The sequence below is a fragment of the Rhinoderma darwinii genome, chromosome 1 (assembly GCF_050947455.1).
Source record: "Rhinoderma darwinii isolate aRhiDar2 chromosome 1, aRhiDar2.hap1, whole genome shotgun sequence".
In the NCBI taxonomy this organism is placed as follows: domain Eukaryota; kingdom Metazoa; phylum Chordata; class Amphibia; order Anura; family Rhinodermatidae; genus Rhinoderma; species Rhinoderma darwinii.
In genome coordinates, this window is record NC_134687.1 from 369,437,307 (window position 1) to 369,448,738 (window position 11,432).

Genomic DNA, 11,432 nt, shown 5'->3' on the forward strand with positions numbered 1-11,432 from the left:
AATTTGTTACTAACAGTACATGTTGGGAAACTGTCGGTTAGTCTTCCATTGCGAAAAAGCTAATGCAAATGTAATATCCAATATTGAGGCGGTCAGTTTTGCAAAAAATTTCATTAGCAATAGAATAAACAAAACGATGTTATCTTTTGCTATTGCTCTGACTTGATTTACTAACATACAACTATTTTTAAGATGTAGGTGCAGCCATTAGCGCATTCCTCCGTGCATGTACGTGAAGGAGATTGTGCGGGCACAGAAGCTGTTTAACCAATGCAATGAATGACCTCATAAGTGTTTCTGCTCTTGTGCTCTCAGTTGGCCACTGGGGGCACATCAAAAGGTAAGTTCATTCCATCTTTTGTGCTGCCGTGTGGTGGTGTCTGTTGCTGTGGTGCTGCAGTTGTGGGTGGACATGGCCCAGAGCCAAGGTTGGCTTGGCCTGGCAGCAGGGGTGCTTCTGGGCCTCTGGGTGGCTCCCTCTGCGGGTGCAGTATTGTGGTGGTGGGTGCCACCATGCGGTGCTGCAACCAATAAAGTAGGGACCCACACTTAAAGGAGGTCACCGTGAAGTGGCAAGTGGGCTTATACAATTTGATCAAAATGTTAACAAATAACCTCCTGTTCATGTTCATTGATTAATATTGTGGATGTACGGTCCTGAGGTTCTCCTTCTTCAATTTGAGTATAACATATACTATACCAATATAAATCCAGTCTTAATAAGTAAGGTCATTTATGCATGTTTTTTTTACCAGAAAGAGTCATGCTATACTCAGCTGTTGTATCTTGTTATTGTTCAAGAGATAATCTGTCTATGACTTTGATGCCATATTTATCTTCTAAATAGCTTCTTCTGAAAATTCCATATATTTTCTAAAATATATTTTCATGTGTTTTGGAACTACAATTTTATTTCAAAATTAGATTTATTTAAAAAGAAAAGCTAGAGAATGCTGGAATACATGATCAGCATATCCGACCTGTTTCCCTGAATACACTTGTTGAGTGATTGAGTCTCCCAGCATGCAGATGGCTTGTTCATAGGTGTGCGCTAATTTCATTTGACAAACTACAAGTATAAATGCCATGCTCATCATCATTTTATTTCATCTAGAGTCCTTAGCATGCTACATTAACCTGACAATGTTTAATCCTGGGCTCATTTAACAATACATTTCATGCAGTTCACATATTGTTTGTAATATTATATTATCATCACATATGTTCATTTCACTATGAACAGACTGTTGATATCTGCAAAATTCAAATATTTAGTTTCTGTCTTTTTGACTTAACAACATTAGAAATTATCAATACTTATACGACAATTCATGACGCACCAGCGTAATTTCAGCTATATTTAATTGACCCTCGTAGAAGGCCATAATAAAATACAATACGTAGGTCTTCAGTCTCATAACGGTGATTTCAAATAGTAGGCTGGTGGTCTAGCCAAATATTATTTACAGTCTCACGGTAAAAATAAAATGAGTATAGACTATTTATTGCTTCCATAAGTCCAATCAATCTTGGCCTGTTAAATAAAGTATGTATTTTTTACTGCCATATGCCAATATGTGTACATGACTGTTGTCTGTTAGGAAGAACTGTTGAGTATTCTAGAATCAGCTGAATCTGATCTTTCCTCATAGTCCTCCTCTGTGTAAATGGGCTGTTTTACTACAATCGAACAGTTATCCTCAGCGCCTGGGATTCTTGGATCTTCAGGGGCTCTCGGGGGAAGGACAGGTGAGCTCCTGAAGACACTGGAGGAATTTCCAGAAAAAGGACTGACATACTGAGATCTAAGTTGGTATTGTTGTTGCAATGTCATTGTGTTCCATAGAGTGACATCATTGGGCAAAAATGGGCTAGACTGGGTCCTTGCTAAAGTGTTTCTCAAAAGTAGTGGGTACCTGGGTGGTTGTGGGAAGGGATGTTGCAAGGGCACAGCTAGTGGATTGGGGACCATATTGTTAGAATCTGCTGAGAAGCGCAGTGTATCTGGTACTCTGAAGGCTGAACCTACTGACCATTTTGATGAAGACAATGGATATGAGCCAAGAGTGTGCTCAAAAAGGTGACCATTAGAAGGTAACATAATGCCATCTGGATCCGCTGAAGCTCTCTCTCCAGTCACAGAAGATCTGCTTGATAGGAGAACTTCTACAGCCCCAACAAGGTCACCTCCACATCCTTTCAAGATGAGTTCTAGCACAGTTGGTTTTTGGCTTGGAAATATCTTCTTTAGGACATCAAGAGGAGGCCTGTTGTGCTTCAAGCTAAAAGGCAAAGACACTGTGCCGGACGAACCCTCGATAATAAGATGACTATGCTCTGCCTGGTACTTGGGGCTATCTGATGTACTTTCACCACTACTGCAATTCTTTTGCGCTGGATAGCCTGCCTCGTCCACTGACACCACTTCAGGGCTTTCCGGGGTACAGCAGGGTTTCACATCAGGGGGAGACCTTTGATCTGTATCTTTGTCATTGTAGCTTTCACCATTCTCTGTGCCACTGCTGTCACCTAATCTCTCCTCTGACACATCTGAAAAATTAGAAAATACAACAGAAAATATTAATAAAACACTTTATTAATACTATTTATAAAGAGTTTCAACATTTGTGTTTTAGTATATATTACCATTGTTAATATTTAACCAAGCTACCCTACATTTTTCAATGTGATAAATAGTCCCTGGGACAGTAGTGTATTTGGTCTGAACTATTATTATTACTGATGACTAATAAAGACCAAAGAGATCATTAATAAATCCTTTCACAACGAAAATGGTGCAAATATGAGAACAAATCTGGTGTTCTAAACACAAGTCTTACAATAGTTATTAATGTTTTGCACCACTTTTCCTTTTAAATACTGACAGCTCAAACCAAGGGGGTGTAGTGTAGCTAAATGTTCGACAAACTTCTGACATTTCATAGTGACATGCCGAGCACAGAGACCCCCACCAATCGCTAGAATGAAGCAGCTGAAGTGTTCGTGTGAGCGCTCACCTGTTTCGCGTCTGTTTGGCTTTTTCCGGAAAGCCGATGTATCGGAGTACGGGCTCATAGACGTTTTATTGAGTCCGTACACCGATACATTTATTTCTGGAAAAAGCCGAACAGACACGAACGCTTCAGCTGCTTCGTTCTAGCGATTGGTGGGGGTCTCGGACCCCCACCAATGCAAACTTCTGACATGTCATTATGACATGTCAGAAGTTTGTCGAACGTTTAGCTACACTTTATTATTACAATATATCAGTAGCATACAATAACAACGCTCACCATAACACTGACGTATATGAATGACAAACTAGAACACTATTAAAAATATGTTGCATTATTGCAACAAAACAAATGTATTTTTATAAATGATACAATTGATACATAGCAACCTATAATAACCAATCTGAGAATGCATTTCATAGAACATCCCTACACCACAATATAGCTACTAGCTGCTGCTTATTTACACTTTTGTTCCTTTCCTCCACCAGTTTCTACAGTATATGTGACTGCAAGTATACATTAGAGTTGTATACTGTGGCTTTTTTATTTATTTAGTACCCTTGATCTCTTTATTAACATCTGAATATTATCTATCAAATCTGAAAACTTGTCAAAAATGTACACATAGTTCAATTCTACTTTATATACATACTGGAAGGCTTAACTGTTGACCGTATCTCCTACAGCTGTTGTATAACATATATAATATGCTAATATATAGGTGTATATATATATATATATATATCGTTTCAATAATATTAATATTTGTATTTATATGCTGAGATATAAGTATATATATATATATATATATATATATATATATATATATATATATATATAGTTTCATATGCTAATATATAGATATACATATATTGTTTTACTATGACTATTTATATTTCTATGCTGATATGTAGATATATATATAACTATATATATAGACTATGACTAAAAATATTCATAATAATAAATATATATGTATATATATATTTATTATTATGAATATTTGAATATATATATATATATATATATATATATATATATATATATATATATATATAAACACACATTTTCATAGTACAGTTACCTCATCTCCTGCGCCTAGTAATCTCACCTGACAGGACCAACATATTTTTGCTTTTTTAAGATTAATATTCTTCATTCATTTTTTTTTTTTTTTTAACCTCCATAAAATCCATGCTGCTATAAATGCACATCATATGTGAATTACTAAAGCTAGCAATGTAATCGTGACTCACAGTAAATAAAAACAGGTATCTTTTTCAGTTCTAACATTATATAACTGATTTTCTAACATTTTCCTCTCATTCTAAAGGGAAGGAATTGTACATAAGTAAATTGGTTTCTGGGCAGTAAATGCGTCTCCGAGTTTTAAAAATAAAGTTTGTTGCCGGAGTTTCTGTATTACGACCTGTCGTAATCCAGGTGAAAACCCCGGAGCCCGAATCACTGATGTATATTACTATCTGTGAGTACCTCAGCAGCTCCTCTCAACCAACTTTATTTATAAACTCCTGGAGAGTCATATGGTGGCTCATAATAAAAACGTATTACCGTTCAGAAGAAGAAGCAGAGAAGTAGAGCAGCTATGGCCGGCAACCGTGGGTACAACACCGTGCCTGTGGCTGGATATGACTCCAGATATGTTATGTATGCTCTGTAATGGTGTCTAATCCACTCACATTGTCCTAATTCGTATGCAGTTTCTTTTCAATGTATTAATATAGGTAATAATATTGGTAATAATTCTCCTCTTGTAGAATTCATAACATATTACATGTTAAATAAATATATATACATATGATAGATAGATAGATAGAGAGAGAGAGAGAGAGAGAGAGAGAGAGAGAGAGAGAGAGAGAGAGATAGATAGATAGATAGATAGATAGATAGATAGATAGATAGATAGATATGAGATAGACAGATAGATAGATAGATAGATAGATAGATAGATAGATAGATAGATAGATAGATAGATAGATAGATAGATAGATAGATAGATAGATAGATAGATATGAGATAGACAGATAGATAGATAGATAGATAGATAGATAGATAGATAGATAGATAGATAGATAGATAGATAGATAGATAGATAGATAGATAGATAGATAGATAGATATGAGAGAGAGAGATAGATATGAGAGAGAGAGATAGATATGAGATAGATAGATGATAGATAGATAGATAGATAGATAGATAGATAGATAGATAGATAGATAGATAGATAGATAGATAGATAGATAGATAGATATGAGAGAGAGAGAGATAGATATGAGATAGATAGATAGATAGATAGATAGATAGATAGATAGATAGATAGATAGATAGATAGATAGATAGATAGATAGATAGATAGATAGATAGATAGGACTACATATGAGAGAGATAATAGATAGATAATAATAGAAAGATAGATAATTTATAGTTAAGATAGATGAATTAGAATATATATGAGAGAGATAATGTGTATATAATAGATAAGATGATAGATAAGAATAGATTGGAGAGAGAAAATATATATATAATAAATAAAAAGATTGATAATAGATGTATAATTAATAGTTAGATTAGAATAGATATGAGAGAGAATAGATATATGATAGATCTATAATCTATAGATAGGAATAGATATGATAGAGAGCAGATATATAATAAATAGGTGGATTAGAATAGATCAGAGAAATATATATATGCCTTTCATTAATGGTTGGTTAGTCTTAGAATTATTCTATTAAATACAACAATCTAAATAAATATATATATATATACACATAAACAGAAATGAGCAGCACTCTATGTCCAAATCCACAATGGTAATGGGTGCAAGCGGGTAATCCCGATCCAAGGATTGTAGATATATATACATAGAAGAAATCCCAAAGCACTCCGATGTAGCGAAAAAAGTGCTTTATTCAGTCAACTCACAACTGCAACGTTTCCGTCATACTATGGGACCTTTTTCATGTTTGAAAAAGGTCCTATAGGACGGAAACGTTGCAGTTGTGTGTATATAGATATATATATATATATATATATATATATATATATATATATATATATATATATATATATATATATATATATATATACATCTCCCTTATAATAAAGCACACGAAGGATAGGATCTCCTATCGTAATATTATAAAATAGTGTAACATTTATTGTTGCGCATATATTTAACACACATATATAACTCCCTTTCTTTTATTATGTTGTCGTTAATAATGTCAGATGACTTCAGGACCGGAACAATATCTAAACATATACAGTATACAATGGTGCATTAAAATCACCAGTTTATAAGGAATCTAGTAGTAAGAGCAGAGGGTGAATGAGCAACTTGGCCCGGGTAGGTCCTCAGCAGTCTGGCAGTGGCAGGTACGGGAAGGTGGAAGCGGTGAGAATGCAGTAAACCTGTCAATGTGGAGCAGCTATTACATTATTGCACTGCCCCAAACGGTTCTGTTTTCTATGGAAAGCACATACATCTATCTAGAGACTTCATCACATTATATATATAGAGAGAGAGCAGGGTCATCCCTACAACGAGTGAGTTGTTATATAGGGGATATGACACCTCTATAAAGCTATAATCCTATAAAGCCCCCTAAAAACTGGACTCAGACTCTATTTTGTTCTTGTTCTGCTTTAGATATACATTATATTCATATATATGTCTAGTCTTATACAGAGATAAGGCGAGATTAAATAGATTGATAGACGTTAAATAGATGTAAAATAGATAGATGATAGATAGATAGATAGATAGATAGATAGATAGATAGATAGATAGATAGATAGATAGATAGATAGATAGATAGATAGATAGATAAAGATAGATTAGACAGATAGATAGATAGATAGATAGATAGATAGATAGATAGATAGATAGATAGATAGATAGATAGATAGATAGAAGATAGATAGATAGATAGATAGATAGATAGATATTATATATATAAAAAGCTAGATTATTGTATCAGATGTATTTTAGACTAAATTGACAAAATGATTGCTTTCTTTATTTCCTTATGCAATATAGTAGTATTTTGTATAACTATCTATATATCTCCAGTATGTATATTACATATTATCTATTATGTATGTATCTTTTGATTATCTATCCGTGTCTAAATATCGTTTACATACCCAATTCCAGAAACCCCTGTAAAAGTAGAAGCAGGGCTTCTCCGGCATGAAGTGTAAGTGGAGGATGCTCGGAGTAAGAGTTCTTCAGTAACTTGATCCCCCACTCCCGGTGACATGTTTTGGCACAAGTTGAGGCTACATTTGATTTCCTTCTTGAGCAATTTTACACGCTTCACTACTTGTCTCCTTCATCTAAGCTGAAAAGTGGCCTGGAGACTTTCAATAAATCATAATGTGATAAACCGCATAAGCAGCAACTGACAACAACTTTATTATTACAGTGTTTATAAATATGATTGTTTCTACACACTGGAGCCAGCACTATGGGTATTGGTAGCAGCTAAGTATGTGCACAGGAAATGCCACTTATTATTGGCATAAGTACTCATGGGCATGGACAAGCAGTGTAATGATGACCATGGGGCAGAATGTGGCTTTTAATATGCAGGAAATTCCGAGAACAAGCTACTTACTAATGATAAAATAATTACTAATTATTATTATTATTATTAGTTTTATTATTACCCAATCATTTCAGTTAAAAAAAACATTATGTTAAAAAATATTTATTCCAGGCAGACATTTCGCTCCGTTCAGCTGAAGTCATGTATTGTGATAAAAAGTTCTATACAAAATATTACTGGTCTTACAAAGAGAACACTATAAAAGTCACCATTTATCTCATAAATATGATACATGAGAGAGAGAGATAGATAGATAGATAGATAGATAGATAGATAGATAGATAGATAGATAGATAGATAGATAGATAGATAGATAGATAGATAGATAGATAGATATGAAATAGATAGATAGATAGATAGATAGATAGATAGATAGATAGATAGATAGATAGATAGATAGATAGATAGATAGATAGATAGATAGATAGATAGATAGATAGATATTATGCCTTGTATTTATTTTTCACAATTCTTCCAGAACCAATATTTTAAGTATTGCTTCTAAACATATTTTATCTATATTGTATAGTCACTGAAAGCACAAGGACTCATATCAGTTTATCATCATTATTCTATCGATTATTAATAGTTTTGTTTATTATTACCATTGTCTTATTACTGTTACATTTCATATTTATGGCCCTCTAGTCTGTGCAGCTAAATGTAGAGACAAATAGTAGAGAAATGCCCCTGGCCGTACCCACCTGTCTTTCCTGGCAGCTGCATGGTAGAGGATGGCTCCTGTGTCCACCTGATGGTCATCTCTCCAGGCCGGGACACTGGCTGGCTGGTGTCGACGGACAGGGAAGCTGGCAGACCTGAAATAGGTCTGAGAGTGTCTGGTATGAGGCTCTCCAGGCTCTCGTTGGCTTGCTGCCTCCTGAGGGCCACCTGTGCCGCCATGACCCGCTGCCTCTCGATGATCAGGATGCATTTCTCACAAGTACAGTCCTTGAAGCGGCAGTAGCGCTTGTGCCCCTTGAGCCAGGAGAGGACCCCGTGATTTCTGCAACGAGCGCACTTTGGGGTCCTCTGTAGAGGGGCTCGGGGCTGTGATACTGGACCCCCCATGTATAAGTAGGGCGAGCCGTAACCATTCATGGTCCTGCCGGTGACACCAGGCTGGGACTTGTGTGTCTACAGAGGCAGTAGAAGGCTTGCTCTCATAGAGGTGAGCCGGCTGATGCTGTACCACGAAGTCTAATCTCTATTGATGCTCTGCCCTGTCTAGTCGTACATCCTCAGCTCTGCTCCTGTCTTATGTCCTTGTGAAGAGCCCCAAGTCCAGTCCTTTATCTCCAGCTGATGTCCCCCCAGCAGGACCACGTGTGTGCTGTAACTTTGTGCACAGAATTATTAGGATACAAGGCTACTGCCTGCCACTGCACTTCCCATGCTGTGTGAGTGTGTGCATGAGATGGGGGGAGTTAGGTGGCACCTCTCCCCCTCCTCTTATCATCTCTCCTCCTCTTATCCTCCTTTGTAGCATAGTCCTGTATCCAGAATCTCATCACAGCCTGTCAACTATTCCCCAACAGCAGATCTCACCTCTATAGTGACCCCATCATCTACCCTGAGAGAGTGTATGCCATACCCTTACTACAAGTGTTACACCCGAGGGCTTTAAAGGAGACTATTTGCTTTGACACTTTATTCTATTACTAGACTATGTTCTATTTCTTATTTTGGGTTCCTTTACACCGGCATTTTAAAAACATGCAATACCAAATACATTGTATTTCATTGTCGGAAATGAAAAGTAGGCATCAATGTAATGGTTATGCGTTATGGACTTATCTTTTAACCCCTTAAGGACACAGCCTGTTTTGACATTAAAGACACAGACAATTTTTTCAAATCTGGCATGTGTCACTTTAAGTGGTAATAACTCTCGAATGCTTTTATGTATCCAAGCGATTCTGAGATTGTTTTCTCATGACACACTGTACTTTATGTTATTGGTAAAATTTGGTCGATATATTCAGTGTTTATTTGTGAAAAAAACACAAAATTCTGAGAAAATGTGCAAAAATTAGCATTTTTCTAAATTTAAATGTATTTGCTTGTAAGACAGATAGTAATACCACACAAAATACTTACTAGTTAACATTTCCCATATGTCTACTTTATGTTTGCATCGTTTTTTAAAAGTATTTTATTTTTGTAGGACTTTAGAAGGCTTAGAACTTTAGCAGCAATTTCTCACATTTTCAAGAAAATGTAAAAAGGCTATTTTTTCAGAGACCAGTTCAGTTCTGAAGTGGCTTTGAGGGCCTTCTATATTAGAAAGTCCCCATAAATCACCCCATTTTAAAACTAGACTCCTCAAAGCATTCAAAACAGCATTCAGAAATTGTTTTAACTCTTTAGGCTTTTCACAGGAATTAAAGCAAAGTAGAGGGGAAATTTTCATTTTTTTTGCCAAAATTCATTGGTAATAAAAAAAAATCTGTAACACAGAAGGTTTTACCAGAGAAACGCAACTTAATATTTATTGCCCAGATTCTGCAGTTTTTAGAAATATCCCACATGTAGCCCTAGTGTGCTTCTGGACTGAAGCACCGGCCGCAGAAGCAAAGGTGCACCTAGTGGATTTTGGGGCCGCCTTTTTTAGAATATATTTTAGGCACCATGTCAGGTTTGAAGAGGTCTTGTGGTGCCAAAACAGTGGAAACCCCCCAAAAGTGACCCCATTTTGGAAAACGACACCCCTCAAGAAATTTATCTAGGGGTATAGTTAGCATTTTGACCCCACAGTTTCTTTACTAAACTTATTGGAATTGGTCTCTAAAAAAAACGTAGAAATGTTAAATTTTTACAAGGAATAAATGAGAAAAAGCACCCAACATTTGTAAAGCATCTTCTCCTGATTACGGCAATGTCCCATATGTGGTAATAAACTGCTGTTTGGACCCATGACAGGGCTCACAAGGGAAAGAGCACCATTTCGATTTTAGAGAGCAGATTTTGCTGGAATAGTTTTCAGTGCCATGTCGTGTTTGCAACGCCCTGGAGAGACCATAACAGCGGAAACCCCCCAAAAGTGACCCATTTTTGAAACGACACCCCTCAAAGAATACTTCTAGGGGTATAGTTAGCATTTTGACCCCACACGTTTTTTGCAGAATTTATGGGAATTAAATTGAAAATCTAAATTTTTTATAATAAAATGTAGTTTTAGCTCAGATTTTTACATTTTTTCAATATATAAGGGAGAAAAAGCACCCCAACATTTGTAAAGCAAACTCTTGTGAACACAGCAATACCCCATATGTGGTAATAAACTGATGTTTTGACACACGGCAGGGCTTCGAAAGGACAGAGCAACATTTGTCTTTTGGAGCTCAAGTTTTGCTGGAATGGTTTGCGGCGCCATGTCACATTTGCAAAGCCAATGAGGGGCCAAAATAGTGAAAACCCCGCAAAAGTGACCCTATTTGGGAAACTACACCCCTCGTGGAATTTATCTAGCGGTATAGTGAGCATATTGACCCCACTGTTTTTTGCTGAGTTTATTGGAATTAGGCATTAGGCGGGGCCTTATAGGCTTCCGTACTAGGAAGCGATTGTTAGTCTACGGCTGCCATAGAAACCATCGGAACCCACGCGGGTGCCGATGGTTTCCATTAGCAACCATGGGGTGCGATCTAATCACTTAGATGCATCTAAGGGGTTAATCGGCAGGATCAGAGCCTAGTTCCGGTCCTGGCCGTTAGAGCACGATGTCAGCTGGGAGAAACAGCTGACACCCGCCCCTGTGGCTACCATCATGGTTGGCGAC

General features: G+C 36.4%; 1 protein-coding gene across 1 annotated transcript; it reads right to left on the bottom strand.

Moving 5' to 3' along the window:
* Positions 1-1,120: 1,120 nt before the first annotated feature.
* DMRT3 (doublesex and mab-3 related transcription factor 3) lies at positions 1,121-8,752 on the bottom strand. Its single transcript, XM_075852075.1, has 2 exons — positions 8,356-8,752; positions 1,121-2,550 (listed from the first exon to the last, which is right to left on the bottom strand). The coding sequence occupies exons 1-2, from the start codon at positions 8,750-8,752 to the stop codon at positions 1,598-1,600; spliced, it is 1,350 nt and encodes a 449-aa protein (XP_075708190.1). The 3' UTR covers positions 1,121-1,597.
* Positions 8,753-11,432: the final 2,680 nt, after the last annotated feature.

Bases quoted from the DNA above. Each gene is read 5' to 3' on its own strand.
- DMRT3 (XM_075852075.1), bottom strand. From the start codon at position 8,752: ATGAATGGTTACGGCTCGCCCTACTTATACATGGGGGGTCCAGTATCA. The intron at 2,551-8,355 runs GTGGGTACGGCC...CTAATTTTTCAG, and splicing joins GCAGCTGCCAGGAAAGACAG to ATGTGTCAGAGGAGAGATTA.